Source organism: Trachurus japonicus, chromosome 16 (assembly GCF_045865225.1).
Source record: "Trachurus japonicus isolate A0001 chromosome 16, Traja_1.0".
NCBI lineage: Eukaryota > Metazoa > Chordata > Actinopteri > Carangiformes > Carangidae > Trachurus > Trachurus japonicus.
The window spans coordinates 4,173,354-4,195,700 of NC_140922.1; the positions used below are offsets into that span (position 1 = coordinate 4,173,354).

At 44.1% G+C, this 22,347-nt stretch overlaps 1 protein-coding gene across 1 annotated transcript; it reads left to right on the forward strand.

The window, feature by feature from the left end:
• The first annotated feature begins 13,782 nt into the window (after nucleotides 1-13,782).
• On the forward strand, nucleotides 13,783-21,595 carry LOC146971512 (uncharacterized). The gene is made up of 6 exons (XM_085803479.1): nucleotides 13,783-13,970; nucleotides 14,780-14,841; nucleotides 16,011-16,296; nucleotides 19,485-19,639; nucleotides 20,379-20,658; nucleotides 20,752-21,595. Exons 2-6 carry the CDS (start codon nucleotides 14,781-14,783, stop codon nucleotides 20,900-20,902), a joined length of 933 nt encoding a protein of 310 aa, XP_085659605.1. The 5' UTR covers nucleotides 13,783-13,970; nucleotide 14,780; the 3' UTR covers nucleotides 20,903-21,595.
• Nucleotides 21,596-22,347: the final 752 nt, after the last annotated feature.

The following is a 22,347-nucleotide window of genomic DNA, read 5'->3' on the forward strand; positions in this document are numbered from 1 at the left end:
ACTCTGTCCCCGACCTCCACAGGTGCACCCCTCACCTTGCGGTTGTACAGCTCAGTCTGCTTCCCTTGTTGTTTTGTGGTTGAAATCTGAGCAATCTTGATAGCCTCTGCCAAGTCACGGCGGAGACACTGCACATAGACATCATAATCCACCACTTGCTCATCTATGAGCACAGACTGAAACATCATGTCCACAGGCAATCTGGGAACCCTGCCGAACATGAGTAGAAAAGGTGCAAAACCAGTGGTTTCATGGACTGTTGCATTGTAGGAGAAGGTGAGTGAACGTAGGAGCTGGGGCCATTTCTGTTTGGCTCTGGGTGGAAGAGCTCTGATCATGTTCCCAAGGGTATGATTGAACCTTTCGACTGCCCCATTGCCCATGGGATGGTGTTGTACGAGACTTCTCAACACCAGCGACTTGGAGCATCTCTGCAATCAGGCTGCTTTCGAAGTTCGCACCTTGGTCTGAGTGCACTCACTCTGGGAAGCCATAAACACAGAAGAAGTTGTTCCAGAGTTGATGAGCGACAGCCTTAGCGGACTGGTTGGGACAGAGGTAGGCCTGAGCCATCTTAGTAAAATGGTCAGTCACAACAAGCACGTCGAGAGATCTGTTGGATGAGTCTTCAGCCGACCAAAAATCAATGCAGATCAACTCAAGAGGTCTGGATGTCTTAACACTCTCGAGTGGCGCCCTGGCCTCAGGTTCAGGAGACTTACTGACCAAACAACGGCGACAGTGCTGCACATAATCCTTGACATCCTTCTCCATCCCGATCCAGTAAAACCGTTGTCTAGCCAAGTAGAGCGTCCTCTTCTGCCCCTGATGACCCGCCTCATCGTGGATACCTTTCAGGACCTTATTTTTCAGTTGTGTGGGTACAACATACTTGTACGTCTTTCTCTTTGTCACAACATCTTTCGACGTGCGATACAGAACACCTGCCTTGATGGAAAGTTGTTCCCAGTGCCGGAGAAGCCGCAAGGCTTCAACTGGCTCACGGGGGCGTTCTTGTCTCGACGGACGTCTTCCACAAAGTGGAGAACTCGAACCAAGCATGGATCAGCACGTTGCAATGATGTCAGTTTGTCAATGGGCAAAGGGCGGAAATCAGACAAGTCAGAAGGCAGAAGTGACTGAGTGAGTTGCGGCAAACAGAATGCATGAGGGGGCAAGCAATCATTCTCCAGGGAGTGTTCAAGAACAGCTGACACAGCTTTTGAGGAGATAGGAAGGTGTTGGGGCACTGCCACTGCACTGTTGGAGGCCACAGTCAAGGGACGATGTTGCAGGCGGCTGAGAGGATCACAGGACAACCGAAAAGCATCCTGCACACAGTCAGGTTCCAAGGCATTTTCTGCCTCCAAAAGTGCACCATAGGGGACTGTAGTGAGTCGATCACTGGGGTGCACAAAAGGCTCACGGCTGAGGGCGTCCGCCACCACATTCTTAGGGCCAGGAATGTATCTGATGTCAAAGTCGTATGGGGCCAGTTTCGACACCCACCTCTGCTCCCAGGCGTCCAGCTTTGGTTTACTGAGAATGTAAGTGAGCGGGTTATTGTTGGTCCATACAGTGAATTTGTGACCTCTCAGCCAATGGCTGAACTTGTCGCACACAGCCCACTTAAGTGCGAGGAATTCCAGCCTGTGTGCTGGGTAGCGAGACTGGGCATAATTCAGCGACTTGCTGGCAAACGCGATGGGCCTCGCAACATCATCACCATCAGCCAGCTGAGAAAGCACTGCCCCGAGACCATTGGAGGAGGCATCAACCGACAGGAGGAAAGGCTTATTGAAGTCGGGGTGAGCAAGAGTGACACTGTTCAACAAAGCCTGCTTTAGCTTACTGAAAGCCTCACTGCATGCAGGAGTCCAATCAGCCGAAGAGAGGGTCCGGACCTGCTTACCTCTTGTACGTCGCACCCTCTTTCCAACAGATGTCAGCGCGAACAAAGGCTTGCTAATACCAGAGTACCCCTCAAAAAACTGCTGATAAAACCCAACCATCCCAAGGAAGGATCTGATCTTGGTGGGGGATGGGATGTCAGTGCCCTCCACCATTAAGTCATTCTCCTGCAACTCCACAATAGCTTTGACTTTCTCGGGATCAGTTGAAATGCCTTCCTTCGTCACAATATGCCCCAGAAACTTCACCGAAGGTCTCATGAAGTGACACTTTTTGGGAGCTAGTTTCAGGTTGTGCGCCTTTAACCTCTCAAACACCATCTCCAACCTCTGTAATGCCAGCTGTTCATTGGGGGCGAACACAAGAATATCATCAAGATAACACAAGAGGCACAGAAAGTTTTGATCACCGAAGATAGCCATCATCATCCTCATGAACGTGGCCGGGCTGTTGCAAAGTCCCTGCGGGAGCCTGTTGTACTCATACAGCCCAAAAGGAGAGGTGAACACGGTGAACTTCTTATCCTCCTCATGTACCTCCACGTTATAATACCCAGAGGTCAGATCCATGGTTGAAAAGAACGCATTCCCCCCCAGGGCAGCCAAGGCATCAGCCTGGTGAGGCAAGGGATGTGCGTCGCGGAAAGTGCGTGCGTTCAGCCCCCGAAAATCAGTGCAGAGACGCAGGTCGCCGTTCTTTTTCCAGACAAGAACAAGAGGTGATGCGTACTCGCTTGCAGATGATGTCACGCTCCTCCATCTCATTTAAAGCCACCCTCAGCTTCTCATAGTGTGATGGGGACAGTCGGCGATAGGGGAGTCTGAAGGGCTTGCTGTCACTCAGTCGGATGCGGTGAACAAAGTCTTTGGCTTTACCACAGTCCAACCTGTGGCGAGAGAAGATGGACTCATACTTAGCCAGCAGGTCAACAAGCTTCGCTTTCCAGAAGGGGGACAGGTGAGTTGCGTCAATGTCAATGTCCTGCAGTCCAAGGTCAGAGAGCATAGGGTTAAGTGTCGGTCTGGCAGTACAGTCTGAGTCAACAGTCAATCTCTTCTCACTGGCTGTGTCAGGTTTGTCAGCTGTCTTTGTCACAGTACATTTCACTTCATCAGGTGAGTCAGTTACATAAAAGTAGTCAGTGTCAAAGTCTTCCAGTGCCACACTTGGCGACACGTCAGCAATCTTGCAGTTGCGTCTCAATGTCACTGGTCTGGGGGAGGGGTTAATGACTCTCACTGGAACACATCCATCGCCCCACAGTGGTGTCACAACACGGCCCACCATCACTGAACGCGGCACAGTTCTTGACACACTTGGCTCCACAACCACCGTGCTGCCAGCTGAGAGACATAGATGGGCAGGTAGGCGACCCCAGACTAAGTGTTCTGTCAAGGGCTGCAGGGTCACTGCATGCTTGAGTTTAACAGTACCAACCTTATCAGGACACTCATCACCTCTCCATGTCTCCACAGTGGTCAACAGCTGCAGCAGGCTCCCTTCCTCCACAGGGACCTGACCAGAAAGAGACGTTCTCTCCCCGAAGTCTCCAGAGTGCTTCAGCGCTCGAATGAGGTGTTTCATGACATTGCTGCCAAGAATGAGATCATCACTTTGGCCCTCCACGATGAGCGTTGGAACCGAGAAGCAACAGCCAAATACCCTCATCTGCAACTCACACACACCGACAGGGTTTGTTCTCGAACCTCCACATCCAACAAGGACAACTGAAGTGGGAGAGACAGAGTCAGGGGAAACAACATTGTTCTGCTTCAGGAGGGGGAGCACACTAGAGCTCAAGGAACAGGCCATAGAGCCACTGTCAAGCATAGCTCTAAGTTTTACAGTATCTTGGATCAGCACATCAGTGTGAAACAGGTCATCAGTTGCAGACAATCTTTGTGTATTTTGAATAATCACAGTGGAGTTATCACCTGCTAAGGAGCAGAACTGTGAGTATACTGACTCAAGATCAACATCATCAAAATATTGTGGGGACACGTCATTTGGCCCTACACTACTCCCCTGCTCATGTGGGCCAGCTAGTTTCCCTGCTGGTTGGAACCACCAGACTGAGCAGCAGGTAAGTCAGAAGGAGGAGCGCTATGACAGGTCACAGCCTGATGTCCAGTAGCGTAACAGCGAAAACAAAGCCGCTCTCTCCTGCAGTGAGACACGGTGTCATGGTCGTCACCCCCACAAACAGAACACGGGCCCCGAGACCTGCTGCGGCCACCAGCACCTGACCTTGGTGACCTGGAATGACGGGAGGCCTCTCGCTGCAGTAACCGCTCAAGGAGAGTGATAACATGGTCAAGCGACTGCCCTTCAGACTGTGACGTTCTGCCGGCTGTAACTAGTTGAGGGGCAGGGGCCCCCCCTGCAGACTGGGCGTGGCACTGCAAAACGTTCGCAGCCTGGTTGGACTGCAGGCTTCCGGTTGGGTTTGAAGACTGACGCTGCTGGAGGCGCCTCTTTCGGTGGTGTTCATCCAACCTCACCTGAACATCAGTAGCAGTCCACTCTTCCAGCGGCTTGCAGCTGAAGATTAGAGACAGCTCAGTATCTGGACAGTGAGTGATAAACATGACTGTGACTTCACGGGAAGGATTGTTGAGAGTCTTTCCCTGTCTCTTTAGTCCATCTACAACAGTGTCAATGGCTTTGTTAAGCCGGATCCAATGGTCAACAGCTGTCTCGGTGGGTCGTGGCTTTGTGTCATAAAAGTCAGCAAGGGGCATAAAGGAGGTCACAGAGTCACCAAAGTGCTGCTTAAGTATGTCAAATACTGGTTGAGGGCCTGACTTTAAGTCTAAGGAGGGTTGACTGCGAAGCCCAATGGTCACTACATCACGTGCCCTCCCCCTTAGCTTGCTCAAAACCTCATCCACCTGGTAACATAGCTCAATGCCCCTCCTACTCAGGTAAAGCCTCATAGCTTCCTCCCACTCAGAGACTGACATCCTATCAGTGTTATCCCCCCGGAAAGGATGTGGTTCATAACTGTCATGTGTAATTGTCAAGTTAACTTTAGAAAGATCTGCTGTGGTTGACTGAGTCATGTTAGCATCAGTAGCTGGAATGGACTTAAGACATGAAACAATGTTCTCACCTATACTGGTCCCTATCTGTTTCACCAGGTCACTGAGAACGTGGACATCTTGACCAGAAAGTGCAGACTCCCCATCCACCCCAACATCTGCAGTGGCACATGCACTATCCCTCCCAGGGCGACTGTGAGGAGTAGATGTAACATGTCTGCCTTCACTAAACCCATCCAGTGTAGGAAACTGACTGAACCACTGTCTAGAACCCCTACCAACACTTGACACGTTATGTTGAGCCATTGTCTTTGAATAAAATGAAATAAAATCTCAAAATCTACAACTAAGATTCTGTTGCCCTTTGCAGCTTTAAGTCACTAACTTATTACTCTTCTCTTTTTTTTTTTCCTTTTCTGTCTTGTTGACAGTTATCCCAAATGAGAAAAAAAAAAAACCTTGGGGGATTTATGCATCAAATGGACCACAAATATGATGAAAGAGTAGAAAAAGAAAGAAAAAAAAATATCCCCACTAATACACATTAAAACACATGTTCACAAAAAAAAACTTCTCTCTCTCTTTTTTTTTTTTTTTTTTTTTTACTTCCTTTTTTTTTTCCGTGGCACGGACAGGCCACCTTTAAACAGAAAAAAAAAAAAAAACACAGTCCAAACCCGGGTTCTTTGCTGCAACTGGACTCACGATACCCAGGGCATGGATAAAGCACAGGTGAAGCAGTCGCGTGCAGAGCCACAGATCCCACGTCGAGCTCGCATCGTCACCATGGAGACGAGCAGACCCCGGCAGCACTGAAGTCACGAACGGGTCACGGCACCATTGTAGCGGTTTTGGTACTCATCCTTGCGTTGTGTAGTTTTAACATACGAGTCAGACCTTCACCGTTGGCAACCTCGCCGTTTATTGTGCACACATGGACTGACCTGGCAGAGAAATCCACATTTACAGTCAGTCCAGCTCTTCTTTTCTCACACACACACACACATACACGGCTGAAAAATGTAAAATGAAACGAAAGTACAGGTTAGCTAACACGTGTAACCCTAGCCATGTTGTAAACAGAAATAAAAGAAAAACACCATCAACTTTATATGGAAAAGGACGTGCTCGACTGTTCGGGAGCTATATGCTTAAGAAATACAACTTAAACCACCTCTTAGCATTGAAATTAAAGTAATTAACATGAAACAATAGCGGAGCTCGTAGCTTGTGCACCTACCAGGGAAATAGCATAGTCCGACTGCGGCTACCCCCCGGGGTGCATGACCCTAATCCACAGGGGTGATGCATTTAATTACCATAGGAAAAACAAATTTTTGTGTTGTGTGCAAGGGGGCAGTTGTCGGTCTGAGAAGTGAAGCTCACTTCCGCGTTCAAAAAACTGCAATCCCCTCGGCTGTCGCTGGGGGCTGGCTCCAGAAGGGAGCAACTCCAATTGAGCCCCATGTTAAAATAGCCGACTTTACAGCTTAAAAAAACATATTTACAGCCTGGTACATTTTATTTTTTTGGTCTCAACCGATAGTTTCTACCCCCGCACACACTCTGAGGGGGGTGAATTTTTTTTAAAACTCTACCGTTTTACTGTTATTAGGTTTAAAATTCTGGCCAATTAGGGCGCGGAAACGTTGAGTGACAGGTCCGGAGACTGCTGCTTCGAGGCCAGTGGGCGGGCCCTTGGCCGGCTAACGGCCGCACCGCTCCAAATATGGCCAGTCGAATCCAACATGGCGCGGTTCAAACCCCCGTAGTAGCGGCACAAAACAGACTCCCCCAAACCAATGGGTGATGTCACGGATGCTACGGCCGTTCTTTTTACAGGTTGTGTGGTGAGTTTTTATGGCAAGTGGAATCAAATTATCTTTTAACTCCGCTACCGATGGGCTCTTTTCACCCTCTCAAAACAGCCTGTTCAGAACGGCTGGTTTCAGTGCCTGTCCCTTTAAATGCAAATGAACCACTGCTTGCCCCGCCCCTTCAGCCAGTCTGCAGGTAGAGCACTGGAAAGGAGAGTAATGACACGTATTGGTTCAATGGAAGCGCCTCCTGATGGAGGAATATGGGTTTTGCAAAAGCGCCCAAGAACTGACATCTCTGCATTGTTGGTGAATGAGCAACGGTGGTATTTTCAATAATTTAAGGACATTTATAGATCACCCATGTTAATAGCATCATTGAGGACCCTTTACAGATAAACATTAACACATAGGCGAGTAAAAAAACAAAAAAACAAAAACAGTTGTGTTTCAATCTACATTTTGTAATAAACTAATTATAAGTATAATTTGATATGACCAAGACACCTAAAAACAAAAACACGGCCGTTTTCATCAATTTACAAGCAAGTGGGCAACACACATTGGAGTGAATGGGTTTTCTGGGTGCTTTTGCAATACCCATATCCTGCCACTCGGGGCACAAAACCCTTACCACGGGAGTCAATGGTGGTGTCTTTACTCTCTTTTCCAGTGCTCTAGTCCCAGGTAGGGGTGGTATTACGCAAATTCGAGTCCTAGTTACATCACTGTAAGACAACTGAGGGAACAGCTCATAAAACCACATGGATTTCAATCTAGAGAGTCTGCACATTACAGATTTTTTTTGTCAATTCTCACATTTTGGGACCGGAAGGCAAAACAAACACCCTAATATATAATACTGGTTTTGTATTCTCAGCCACCAAAAGAATCTTACAGTAATCAGATATTGGTCTCCTATATGCACCGATCCATCCAAATGTCCAAAATACAGAACAAGACAAGACTTAGGAATCACATATCCCAGCACATTACAGAGAACTGAGTGAACATTCCCCCAGAAGGGCTGTACATTTGTGCATTTCCAAAAGATGTGTGTGTGATCTGAATCTATGTCATTACACAGTCTCCAGCATGGCTGTTGAGTACCTAACTGTTTGCTTTTGATTCTAGGTGTGATAAAATATCGAATTAGATTCTTCCAATTAAATTCTCTCCATCTCAGTGACTGTGTAGTAGTTTGGTGTGCTTTCCACAAATCATGCCATGTCCCTTCTGGAATCTCCTCACCCAGCTCCCTTTCCCACTTGGCTTTAACATATAATGTTGACTCTATTTTAGATTCCAGCCATATAGAAGAGACACTGCTTTTGGGATAGGATGACTATATGCCTTAAAGGTGTACAGAAAAGAAAACTGAATTTGAGCCCACTCTGGATCATAAAATTAATGTGATAACTCATCTTTCAGACGATGTAGGCCAAACTTTGTGCAAAATTCTATTTTTGAGTAAATCCGGGATGAAAGTGTGTATTTTTTTTTTCGCATTGGATAACGCAGGCGCACGGATTATACGTCAGCCTGTACACGATTCACCAGCCACTGATATTGGATCCGTAATCTGTCATTCAAACGTCTGAGACACGCACACACACACGGAGCTCGGTCTCGCCCCAAGCTTTGAATATCCCGCCCGCTCGATAACGACCAATCAAATTCGTTTTCCTTACTCGGGTAAACTCGTGTTGCAGCTCGTGACAACTCGGCGCGACAAACAGGACAAACGGCCATTTCTGTACACCTTTAACCAGTAATTTTATGATAGGATGAATTTGAATTTGTTCATTTGTTTTGATCTTTTTTATATAATAATCCCTTAATTGCAGGTATCTAGATAAATCCTGATTTGTTAGATTATGTTCATTATTTAGTTCCTGAAAGCTTTTCATTACACCCTTTTTTAAAGTTGTGCATATGGCTGTAATTCCCTTTTCTGCCCAATGTTTAAATGTCTCATCAAATTTTCTTGGTGCAAATTTGTCATCAAATGCAACCCATTTTAATAGTCCAATTTCTTTACCTATTTTTAATTGTTTCACTGTGGAATACCATATATCTAAAGTAAAGGATATCACTGGGTTAAAGTTATGTTCCCCTCTTATGTAAATAGGGGGCTCAATTTCCCCTATATTTGTTTGAATTGGGTTTTTGTGTATAGAAATTTCAATATCTTTCCAGCGAGCTACATATCCTTCATCGCACCAGCAAATTAGTTTACGTAGTTGCGCAGCATGAAAATACTTTTTTAAATTTGGGAGTGCCATTCCCCCTTTGTCTTTAGGTAATTGAAGGGTGGTATAACGTATTCTGGGTCGTTTACCTCCCCACACAAATCTTGATATGCATTTATCCCATTTGTGAAACTGGTCTTTTGATATGTGTACTGGTAAAGATAAGAACACATACAGTAAACGTGGCAAGATGTTCATTTTTACCACGTTGATCCTATCGATTAATCCCATGTTTGACATATTTTTTATTTTGGCCATGACAAACACACTGAGAATAGTGAGCTAGCTAGTTTCTTATAGTTGGGTGAGAGGTGTTGAGGTTGGTGTGTGAGGTGTTGACATAACTTGAGAACAAAGTGACATGGTGCAGTGCCTGACCAGCAGGGGGTGCTGTGACAACTGCAGGGGCCATTCTCCCTCTTGCAAATCAATGACTAGATAGACAGATAGATAGATAGATTTTTATTTGTCATTCAGAAATACATCTTGAATGTATGAACAAAATGTCGTGTCTGAGGCTGACACTAATAAAAACAGAGAATAATAAATTAGAATAGAGCTATATATCTGTTTTTATTAGTGTCAGCCTCAGAGGCTGATGGCTAGCAGCTGGCAGACTGACCCGTATTATCCACATCGCATCAACTGCTGGGTGCTGGACAAACACACATGTACAAAAATCTAAATAAAGTCCACAAACCAGGTCCTGCTCCTAAAGGTGCATTCAATGGTTGATCACGTATGTGTGACGTTTGGGCCACCTGCACTTCATCAAATGTCAAGCAATGAGGAGACACACCTCAGATCCCCGGTTTTTAGCTCCTTTTACTAAGGCTATTTAGTGGACCAGCTCTCCATTTAAAGGGTAAGTTCTCAAGTTCTAATGGTCACGGACCTGAATAGAAATTCTAGAGAATGTTTAGGCTGGTGACGAGGAAACTTGCCTAGCTTCTAACTGCCTTCATCCAGCTGTCTATCCCGCTTCCCCAAGCCACTAGCCCTGGTAGAGCAGGAATAGTCACCTGACATGCTTTCCTCAGCAGCTTTCCTCTTTGATATTGGCACTTGGTATTGGCTAGGTTAAGTTTAAGGGTTTGGAAAAACAACCCTAGCTATTCTAAAGTGGACACAAAACTAGATTAACCATTAAGAGTCCTAAAGATGTTGTGCACACTAAGGCTTAGCTTTTTACTATCATGGGCAGCATCACAGTGACAACAGACACAAAGATGAGGATAACATTTAACTTGTTTTTTAGGTTGAATATTTATTGCAGGAATGTAGCAGTGACAAAGCAGCATCAGAGCATAAAAACAAGATATTTAAAATCAATTTCTCCCTATCGATCAACCCTGCCTCTGATGAATAATTACCTGATTTACAATTCCTGTAGGATACAAGGATACAGGCTTCGGCCGACAGGTCACAAATTTCCTAAACCCCTTCTGCCGGGGTAACAGTTCAGGCTGAGGATCCCTCAGAGCGGAATGAGCTCGCTCTGGTTCTGGAAACCGGTTCTTCACCAGGCTCAGCCCACCCTGATGGCAGGGAGTGTGGGGTTCACCCAAGACCAAATCACTGAGTGCAAGTCTTTTCTAATGGCTAAGTTCTACAATTGCACCAGTTCTCGGGGTCCTCGTAGGAGTGGGGCCTGGCCAGCTTTGTTCTCGCACCCGGTCCCGCCACACACACTCCTGGGCTACGGGCGGATAACCGTTTTATAGGCTCGGAGCAGCCAACACCCTTCCCCTGTCATGGAACAATTTCTCCATCATTCAGTAGGCTACTTGCCTTATTTGGTCAATGTGTACTTCCCCCTCTCAAATCTCTGCCACCTTTACTGACCTTGTGGCCTCATACCTTAACCTTTGCCCTGTCTCTCCTACTTCCCTCTTTAACAGGTTACAGCAATTATCAGTTCAGGTTTCACCATAAATCTCAATACAGCAGAGAACACATCACTTTCTCATCCTGATCTTACCACTAGATACAATTGCAAATCACATATGACCGTTTTTCCTTGTCCATATTAAGCAAAAATAAATTTTCTGATCATAATATCATGAGATAGCAAAAATCACAGGATACTCTTCAGCATTTATCAAATCACACTTCACAAGATAGCAAAAATCACATTCCCTCTGAAGACTGAGCCCGGGACCCTCAACTTTCCTTGACAACCCAGACACATGATCTGTCACCTGACAGGTCACGTGATTAGCAATATGCAGAAACAAATGGTGCAGAATTTGTTTGTTTTTTTTCAGAAAAAAATACATCTTAGAGAAGCCGCATGCAGATGTACACACAATATATACATATATGCATATATTATACAAAGAAAATATTATTTTACATCCAGACTGTCTATGTATACGGGGGTGTGTCTCCTATTTGCTTGATGTCTGATGAAGGGCAGGTTCCCGGAATGTCACACATACATGTGGTGATCAACTATTAAATGCACCCTCAGCAGTAATGCCTGGTGTGTGGACTTTATTTTCCCCAATAAGTCAGTGAAAACTGGGTGTGTTTGTTTGTCCAGAGACCAAAACAGAGAAGTGGTAGAACATCGGAACAGTTGACATCCAACTGACACATTAAACAGAGAAGTTTGTGCAGATTGCGCAAGGTGAAAATATGCAACTAAGCATTTTCAGTACAAAACTGCCACTAGTTAAAAGGTTGAGTGGGGACATAAGCTTCTGTTGGTCCACTGTCACACAGACTGCTAAATCACAGAGTGTCATGTGTCTTGTCTACTTCACTTTACTGCACTTTATTAGGTACAGCTGAAAGTCTTAAGAGCAGGAACAGGTTTCAAGGTACTGTGGAAGTTTGCAGGGGTGACCTTTAATGACCTTCCATCAGCTCATAGGTACAAACTGCCAAGATACAGAACCAACAGACTTCAGACCTCCTTTGTTCTCGACGCTGTTGGTTTCTTAAAGGTCCAGTGTGTAAAATGGGGGAAAACCCTGATATCTAGCGTTCGGATTCTAGTTTGCATCACTCGCACTCACCCCTCCCGTCAGCAAGGTGACGGTGGCCTCCGAGGACAAAAAAACTTGTTTACTACGACTGGGACAACTGGGAGTATTTCAGGAGCATGGAGCCATGAGGTAGCCTCGTAAACCAGCCTCTCGTGGAAGTGCATTTCATTTCATTCTGAGGGAGAGTCTGGCCTCATCCCCATTCTAAGCGTTTGGACTGAAACCCTCAGAAGGCCGAGCCAATCAGCGTCGCCCGCTGTGATTGACACAGCACGTTGGCCAATCAGGGACCGACTGGTGCAAAGCCCCGTCACTACACCAACTTGCTGATTGGCTGAATGGGGTTGTCTGTCAACGCTACTACCAAAGATATTAAACCGTCTTTGCTACTACTCCCGCCCAGCTCCCGCCCACCCCAGACGCTTAGAGGGGGGATGAGGCCAGACTCTCTGAGAAATGAAATGAAATGCATTTCCGCGAGAGGCTGGTTTACGAGGCTAGCGATGAGGTGAAGATCTAAACCATTTTACCACATGTCTGCTGTTTCCTATTCCTTTCCTTCCGCCTTTTTCTCGGTTGGTTTATTTATGAACACGAAACTCGTGAAACCTGCTCTCTGGTTGGCTGGATTTTCTGTTTGGGCTGCCGTACAAACATGACGGTGCAAGATGGCGACACTCTCTAAAGCAAGACCCTTGCTATAGGCTATGTATATATAAAATAATATTTATAAGGCTACAAAAACAAATTTTATTTTATAGAGATTATACACTTATATATATATTAATGGGTAGTATGTTCAGATTTTGCCAATAAACCTTGCCAATTACTGTATTACACAATGGACCTTTAACCTTTTGTGGTTACACAGGAATGTGTGTATTTACTGTTAAGAAAGGGGTATCTGTGCGCTGCAGCCCCTCCACAGGTGGAGGTCGGTGCTCTCAGGAAGGACCAACAACTTGAGGAAACGAAAAAAGGAGCCTGGAGCACACGAGTCACTGGTGATGTGAGTAGTTTACTTAGTGCAAAGCAACAAGGCCAACGTTTCATCGTACAACGTGTGTATTTACTGTATTGCTATTTTAGGTGCTTATTCCGAGTGTGTATCATTGTTTAACTGTAGTTGAATTGTACTCTTTCTTATTCATGCAGCCAATGCTGGCTGAACAACAATTTGGCAGATAATTCAACCTTCAACCTGTTCTATTGGTCGTGTCAGAATTTGGCGTAAACAACATGAAAGCATGGATTGATCCTGCCTGCTATGAGTGGTAGTGAAGATGTAATGTTGTGGGGGAGGTTTTCTTGGCACAAACTGGATCTCTTATCACCAACTGAGCATCGTTTGACACCACAGCTGACCTGAGGTTTGTCTCTGACCATGTCCATCCCTCTATGACCAAAGTGGACCATCTTCTGGTGGATACTTCCAGCAGGATAACACACTGTCATGAAACTCAAATCATCGCAAACTGGTTCATTGAACTCAAACAGCCTCTGCAGACACCAGATCTCAGTCCAGTTGGGTGTCATCATGGTAGCTGACAAGTCTGCAGCAGCTGTGTGATGCTATTGGGTCAGTATGGACCACAGTCTTTGAGAGATGCACCGCGCTGACTCTACAGCACAAAGGCAATATGGTGTATCCACTACTTAACTCCTGACCCAGTGGCAAAATAATACATTTATTGTGTAACCTCCTCAAACTGTTTGGAACAGTCTTGGCTAACCTCTTCCATGTAATTCACAAATAGGGAAGTGAAATAGATCTGCATAGGAATCAACCAATGGAATAAATGATGATTGGCTGGATTCTGGTTAAACTGATGGAGACATGATGATAGGAGTATATAAAGAGAGCAGATACTGAGCTTTCAGGGGTTCAGACAGATTCTTTTCTTTCCATCTTTACCGTGGAATCATCAGAGTCCAATCAAAGTCCTCGCTGTCCAGGTAACATCTGTCATTTGTTTGCAGCATCACATCATCTCATCATGCATCATGCTCTCACCCTGAGCAGGTCACATTAAAAACATTTCTTTATCTGTCTTTATCCTGAAATGTGTTTTGGATTGACTTTGTAAGTTGTGATTTTACTCCTTTGTTATCTTCAGCTTTTAAATCTTTAAATACAAATAATGCAATTTAGAAATATCGATGTTATTGGGTTCTTTTTCAGATAAGATACAGTAGAATGCATTTTGATAATAATGTTGTGTTAATCAACTTTGATGAAACTACAACCGTGCACAGTCAGTTCAGAACTGCTAGTTAATAATGACTAAGAACATTTTGAGTTTTGCTTATCTAGTCATTAGATATCAGTATAGAGACATATTCAGAAGCTCAATATAAAGATGTTTTTTCGTCTGGAACTCACACTTGTATTTTTACCATTCAACATTTTGTGTTTATTTTTCAAGTTCTCAATTGTACAGTGACATTGCAGGTAAGAAAAAATTGTGGCAAATTTCTGAGGAATAAAACATTCTCGGATGTCTCTAAAAGTCACATTTTTGCAAGAAAAGAAGATGAAAATGTTTATTTGTTTGTTTGTTTTCATCAAGGAAGGAAAGTGTTTTTCTACCTTTTTATATACAGTGTTTGCTTGTTTGTTTTTCATTATAAATGTGCAACTTTAAACTTGAGAATTCTGAGTTTGAGATTCAGAGAAATACCAGCTTCTCTCTCCTTCTCTTTGTTTCTTTCTAACCCTCATATGCAGGTAAATAACAAAGAATGTGTTTGTTTGTCTTGACCAGAATGATGACACTCAGTGTAGCTGTGCTGCTCGTGGTGTGGACAGGCAAAGCTTGCACTTACGGTGAGTGTGATTGGTATAACTGTTAAAGGGATAGTTCACCCAAAATTCAAATTTCACTCATTATCTACTCACCCTCATGTCAACTAAGGGCTGGGAGAATTTTCAGAGTCCTCCTTGCCTTCTCTGAGTTACGGGGGGTCCGCGCAGCAGTATTTGTCCATATAATGATTGTGAATGGGGCTCACTTTTCTTCATCCAAAAAGACACACCAAAAAACATCCAAATACCTCCATGCTGCTCGTCTGTAATGTCCCTCTTGTATTGAAGCCCCGACATGAGAAATTGTTCCGCCGGTCAGTGCAAATCAGGAAGAGCAGAGCTACAAACAAGCTTAAAATATAGACTTATTTAATTTTTTTAGGAACAATTTCTCATGTTGGGGCTTCAATACAAGAGGGACATTACAGACGAGCAGCATGGAGGTATTTGGTTGTTTTTTGGTGTGTCTTTTTGGACGAAGAAAAGTGAGCCCCATTCACAACCATTATATGGACAAATACTGCTGCGCGGACCCCCCCGTAACTCAGAGAAGGCATGGAGGACTCTGAAAATTCTCACAGCTCTTAGTCATGAGGGTGAGTAGATAATGAGTGAAATTTGAATTTTGGGTGAACTATCCCTTTAAACATAAGCTGCTGCAGACACATGACCCTGAACAAGTTGTTAAGTCATGACTACGTTCACTGATGAAGATGAATTAAACACTGGACTCCAGCTTTTGCTCGAGGAGTAGTTTGCAGTGGAAGCCATGTTTATCTTCCACAGCAAAACACTAATGGAGTCAATCATCATTCTAATAAATGGAGAAATATGACTTTCTAACGTTGTTTTGTCAGCAGCGTCTCAGACCACAATAAATGCAATCTTCTTTTCTTTGCATCTTTCTTGTTTTGTCAGTACAGCTGCAGCCTTTCTGTGATGTTTTATTTCCATGCATTGCCGTATGAGGAAACACAAAATTGTTGGTTGAGATAGAAGAAGAGTAGGCAAAATAAGCTGAAGCTTCAGCCTACACCTTTTCAGTCAAAGTACATTTGTTTTGTATGATGAAAATAATTATTGTTTTTATTTATGTTTAATTCATATCGTATATAGACCAAATTAAACTCACTAAAATTGTAAAAAAAAAAAAGTTACAATCTGTAACATTTCAACTGTCTCATTCACAGAGAACGTGGCCCTGCGTGGGAAAGCCACCCAGTCCGACCGTTACGAGACCATGTTCGGAGAGGCCGCCAGCGCCATAGACGGAAACCGTGACTCTACGTTTAAGGCCGGGTCATGCACCCATACGGACGAACACAAAAACCCCTGGTGGAGAGTGGACCTGCTGGACACCTACGTGGTCACCTCTGTGGCCATCACCAACAGAGGAGACTGCTGCGCTCACAGGAACAACGGCCTGCAGATCCACATAGGAAACTCTCTCCAGCTGGATGGCTCAACAAACCCAGTGTGAGTAAAGATAATAAAGTAGCAGACAATATCCTACAACATGACCCCTAAGGCACAGAGGCAGTTCATGGGGCCTTAAAGGGATAGTTCTCCAAAAATTGAAATTTCATTATTCATTATCTACTCCCCCTCATGTCAACTAAGGGCTGGGAGAAGCTTCAGAGTCCTCCGTGGCTTCTCTGAGTTACAGGGGGTCTCGGCGTAGCAGTGCATGTCCATATGACGGTTGCAAATGGATACCAACTGTCTTCGTAATAAAGACACACCAAAAAACATCCAAATACCTCCATGCTGCTCGTATGTAATGTCCCTCTTGTATTGAAGCCCCGAAATGCAAAATTGTCCCGAAAAAAATAAAATAAGTCTATATTTCAAGCTTGTTTGTAGTGAAAGCTCCTCTTCCCGGTTCGTCAAATTTGAACGAACCAGGGTCCGTCCTCTTCCCAGTTCGTCCAAATTTGACAAACTAGGAAGAGGAGCTTCAAGAAGCTTCCGCTACAAAACAAGCTTGAAATATAGACTTATTTCATTTTTTTCGGGACAATTTCTCATGTCGGGGCTTCAATACCAGAGGGACATTACAAACGAGCAGCATGGAGGTATTTGGATGTTTTTTGGTGTGTCTTTTTGTTACGAAGACAGTTGGTATCCATTTGCAAACATTATTTGTACATGCACTGCTACGTCGAGACCCCCTGTAACTCAGAGAAGCCACGGATAACTCTGAAACTTCTCCCAGCCCTTAGTCCACATGAGGGTGAGTGAGTGAAATTTCAATTTTGGGTGAACTATCTTCCCCTTTAAGGGGCAACGCTGTATCCTGGTTCTATCAAGGCTCCCCCATACTGTTCCACAAAGGGCCGTGTGCCTGCAGGTTTTTGTTCCAACCAAGCAGCAGCACACCAGACTTAACTCATTTAATTAACCAATCTCAGTCTTCAGACAGTTGATTGGTCAAACTGCGTGCTTTTGATTGGTTGGAACAAAAACCTGTAGCTACACAGCCCTTTGTGGAACAGTATGGAAATGCCTGTTCTATCAGCTTTGTGTACATTACTCCATAACCTTCTGTGAAGGTCTAGAGCCTTAAATATAGCATTCAGGCAGTTCATTGTTTCTGTATTTAAAAAAACAACAACATACAAATGTATAAATTGCATGCATGAATAAATAATTTTATAAATAAATATGCAAATGTATAACTATAAATAACAACAAAGTTAGAGATGACCTCTTCATAAGAAAACTCCAATATATAAAAACTGGAGGATAGAAGATACACGTAGTTTGGCCTTTCATGCCTTCCGTAGATTTCCATGTTTGATCAAATTTAAAAATGAAAACAAGTAGTGGCTTTTATTTTAAAATATTTACTCCCAGTGGCGTACCACCAGGCTACAATTCTCCATTTTTCTATTCATTACGGAAAACGAAAACCAACAAAAACAAATTCACAAATTTTTGTTTCAAATAGAATCTTATAAAACAATGTCCGTTACATTGCAGCCACTGCCAAACGACTTATTAGGATGATCATTGAACGCATCTCCACCACACAACAGTCCCTGGTTTACCCAGGAGCGCAATTGCCTCTGAGGAGCGACTTTCCCGCGCTGTCGCACAGGGAATTACGCATGCAACGCAACACGTTCGGATTTGACGTAGGGTTTAGAGCACTGGTAAACAGAAGAGAAGAAGAACATGTTATCTTATTTTTGTCTAGTCTGATATGCAGCCGGTGGAAGCACTGACACTGCAGCCACCGGAGCGGAGGAGACCCGACGGCGGATTCGTCCTGCCCCCCTCCCCCCCCGACACGCACCGCACCGTAACTGGAGAGATCCGCCCGGTGAGCGCGTTCAGAGTCGACCACCGTACCCCCCCTCTCGCTGACTTCCGCGGTCCTGGACCGCACAGGTACCAGGAGACCAAGACCCCCTGTCATGTCGGTCCTCCACCCTCTCTGATCCGCCGCTAGTTGCCAGAGCCCCGCGGAGCCCAGTCTCTCCCTCCTCTCCCACACTTCAGCACCTGTCCTGGGCTACAGCTTGGCTCGCTCCACCGTCCTTTACTTTTGAAGTAGCTATAACTAATAATAATGCAACGTATAGCCTAACTATACACGCGTATGAGTGATCAGAACAGTAAATTGTTTACACTACTTTTAAAAGGAGTAAAGTCATTTAAAACGAGGAGCGAGCCGAGCCGACACGGTGCAGTCTATGGGTGCAGCCCAGGACAGGTGCTGAAGTGCGGATGAGAGGAGTGGACCGGGCAGGAGCAATACAGAGGCGTCTCGTCGGTCCTCGGCCGTCTTTAATGTCCCGAGACACCTCTTTCAATCCGTTTAAGGTTATGTGTTTGTGTTTAGGGAGGCTATATTTGCTTAGAATATTTTTTGGCAACCAGAAAAGCAATGTTTGACCCGGCGTGGCGGCGCCATCACACTCGCTCGCAAAAAAAAAAAAGACAAGAAAAAAGGAAAGAAAAAACGCACTTACACACATTTTGGAGGAGGGAAGCGCGTCACAGCATCATTTTTATTAAATCATAGTTTTCTCTAAATTAAGACAGTGTGCGGGACTATTTTTCACCCAGCCCCCCCCCCAAAATGTAGGCCTATGTATAAAAATATGAAAATAAATTGCGTGTAGGCCTAGATATCGTTTAGGGATTTTTTTTTTTTTTTACATGTATAAGGTCACACCCCTAAATAAATGCCAAAGCTGAATGACCACAACTTTTTTTTCTCTTCCTACTTCGCCAGTCACCTGGTTGCCTGGTTACCTGCACTTACCGTTCGGGGAGGGAGGGGGGGAAGGGGGGGGTTCAACGTCATCGAACGGCGCAGACTGACTGTTGCAGTAGCCTACTCGAAAAAAAACACGGCTGATGGCTCGTAATGAGCAAAGCTCCACAGGGCAGCTTTAAGTTTCTGGTTTGAAATGAAGAAAGCAAAGCACATACCTTCTAATTGAAAAATCTGTTGCTGTTTTTTTTTTATAACTAACCATCCTTGTCTCAACATGTGAAGTTGGTTGTTAATTTATTTTCAAAAATGGAAAATTGTACCTCAGCATCTGTGTAGTTCATATTTCATTTCTTTAAAGCCTGCTGCTTTATTTAACCCTGAAGGATGGCAGGTGCAAAATGGAACTCATGTATCTTTACATTTCTCTCTTAATTAGTGTTGGTACGATTCCCGTCATGCAGGCGGGAGAAACAGCTACAGTGAAGATGGACCATCATGTGGAGGGACGTTACGTGTCTGTGGTTCTACCAGGTGCTATGAGGATGCTCACAGTCTGCGAGGTGGAAGTCTACGGCTACCGAGCTCCAACCGGTGAGAATCTGAGCTCTTGGTGGCATGCAAAAATTTCAAGCCAATGTGAACAGTTAAAGCAGAAGTAAGCAGAATATTTGTGTTAATCTAAGTCTTAAATAGTTGTATCTTCCGACAGCAATCACTTCTATAGAGTGTTTGGTCTGAAACACGGGTCTGTCAGTCACTCTGCTCTGCTCTGAGCCCAGGAGAAAACTTTCCTTGTATCCTACAACCTTTATCCAATGAGGAGAGAGAACGGCATAAAGGGGCGGTCCTCTCTGTGTGTGCAGCCAAGGGATGCGCCTGAATGTGGTGACGTAGGGACGAGGACCAATAGATCCATGACGAGGGCGGGGACTGCTAACTCCATCTGCTGACAGGAAGTTAGACAAAACCACCAGATCGCTGACTTCTGCTTTAAGCGAGTGGGAGATGAAAGATGAAATGTATTTTGCGAGGGCAGAATCCATTTCATTGCATTGATTGTACATTGTGCTTTTTAATATATATGACAAATAAACTAAACTTGAACTTGAAATTATCTCCAAAAGGTATAAAGTTATAGATGACACATTCCCTTTACATCTTTTACATTTTCAAAATGACGATTTCATCTTCCACTTGCCTAACTCTTCACATTAACTGAATTTTGGACCAGGGGTGCCCAAACTTATGAATGCCATTGTATATGTTGGTTCATGGACAAATAAAATGAGCAGGCTCTGTATATTTAAAGTATATATTGTTCTTTTTGCAGGAGAGAACCTGGCAGTCCATGGGAAAGCCACACAGTCCTCACTGTATTCCTTTGGCTTTGCTAACAACGCCATTGATGGGAATCATGCCGGCGACTGGGAGCAGGGTTCCTGCTCTCACACTAAGAACAACATCAACCCCTGGTGGCGACTGGACCTGGGCAAAACCCACAAAGTGTTTTCTGTTAATATAACAAACATGGATGAAGACTCAGATCGACTAAACGGCGCCGAGATCCGTATCGGAGACTCTTTGGAGAACAATGGCAATGATAACACCAGGTAGCTTCCTCAGTGGTCATCTGAGTTTGCATTCTGCAGTTAGTGGATTCATTCATTTGATCAACCTCTGGTTTCTGCTCCTCCTTCTCCCAGGTGCGCCGTGATCACAAGCATCCCACCAGGTCACGTTGCTGAGTTCAAGTGCGACGGGATAGACGGCCGCTACGTTAACGTGGTCATACCGGACAGAGAGGAGTTCCTGAGCCTGTGTGAGGTGGAGGTCTATGGCTCCAGGCTGGATTAGTCCTCAACAAGCTCCCAACTCAGGACAAGAACATCTTAGTGCTCATCTACTGTATACTCTTGCTAACCACAGTTGCAACAGCAGCTTCAATACCGTCAGAAAAACAACAACACAGAAACGGTCTGAATTCACTTCCTCATTAAATCGTTCACCAGCTCCTGGTTTCAAATCCCTTTTTTATTCGACTGTGGGACGTTTACACAGTGTGCTTATGATCTAAGCACAAATACAGTTGGAGAAGGTAAACAAAGACCACAGACAAGAAGCTCTGACAAGGGACTGACTGTCTGTATTTTAAGTATTGACTGTTATTAATACTGAAAACACAAGAGAACTATAATACTGTTATTGTTTAACACTTCTAATCTTGACCTTTAGTAAAAGTTTGACTGATGTTCCCTGTATTCAACTGAACAACATCAAATGATTAACCTGTGTATCTAAGCATGCAGAACACATCGGGCAAGTTCTTATGTTCACTGTTGGCCTATTAATACAAAGTGAAATCATACGTTATTCCCATTTTTATAGTTAACTTTGCTCTATATAGTAACTTTGTATTGAATGAAATTACAGTGTATCTTCTGTGACTGTAACCCATTTTGAAAATGTCATTCTGTGACCCATTAGTGTTTTTATTAATGATGACTGTACGGGGGGAATTGTCTGCCAGTGAATAAAGAAAAAACAGTGTGCGCTGATGTTGGACATTTCTTCCTATTACACAGTTCTGTATATTATACAGAACGTGGTAAATATCTACATAGAACAAAAGAGAGAAACTGACTACACAACGCTTTGGTTTTTAACTTAACCACAGACATTATCTGTGTTACTGTTGGTTCATTAAATCTGGGTTTGGAAAATTGCTAGTAATGCTGAGGAAAAGACAATAAAATAACTGAGTAGTTAGGAGCCTCCATAATGCAAATCTGATTGAAATGACACTGTTCAATGACGGCATTCATCTGTTAACCTTTGCCTTGTGTCAGCTTTCTGCTACCGTCTCTTGTGTTAGGGTCAGTTTTTAACAGTGTCTTAAATCAGCTGTAAAATACACTAAAAACTTTTTTTTGTTCATCCAATTTGTTTTTCTTCTCTTGGTTACATTGTTAGGCTTCTTTATCCATGAAAAAGTTGGTTCTGCACTTGTGATTTCAGTAAAAAAAAAAAAAATCTTTTATTTTGTCTTGAAATATAGGTTAAATGACAAAGTCAAAAAGCCTTGATGCAATAAACTAATTTATGTGGTACTTTTATGCCTTAAAGCCTAAAAAGGGGTCAACTGCCAACCCTAACACAAGAGGAAGGTTAAGAGAGCATTGCATGTGTACTATAGGAACTCCATCATCCATAGCTGACCAGGAAATTGGGCTTAAAAACATAGGAGATTTGCCATTATTCCCCTATTTTTACTAGCAGGAAATGGGGAAAGAGAATGGGGG

What these genes read in the sequence shown, in the direction of transcription:
- LOC146971512 (XM_085803479.1), top strand. Translation starts at nt 14,781, where the DNA reads ATGATGACACTCAGTGTAGCTGTGCTGCTCGTGGTGTGGACAGGCAAA. An exon ending in AGGCAAAGCTTGCACTTACG is followed by an intron (nt 14,842 to 16,010) that starts GTGAGTGTGATT and finishes TCTCATTCACAG; the next exon opens with AGAACGTGGCCCTGCGTGGG. An exon ending in CGGCTACCGAGCTCCAACCG is followed by an intron (nt 19,640 to 20,378) that starts GTGAGAATCTGA and finishes TTCTTTTTGCAG; the next exon opens with GAGAGAACCTGGCAGTCCAT.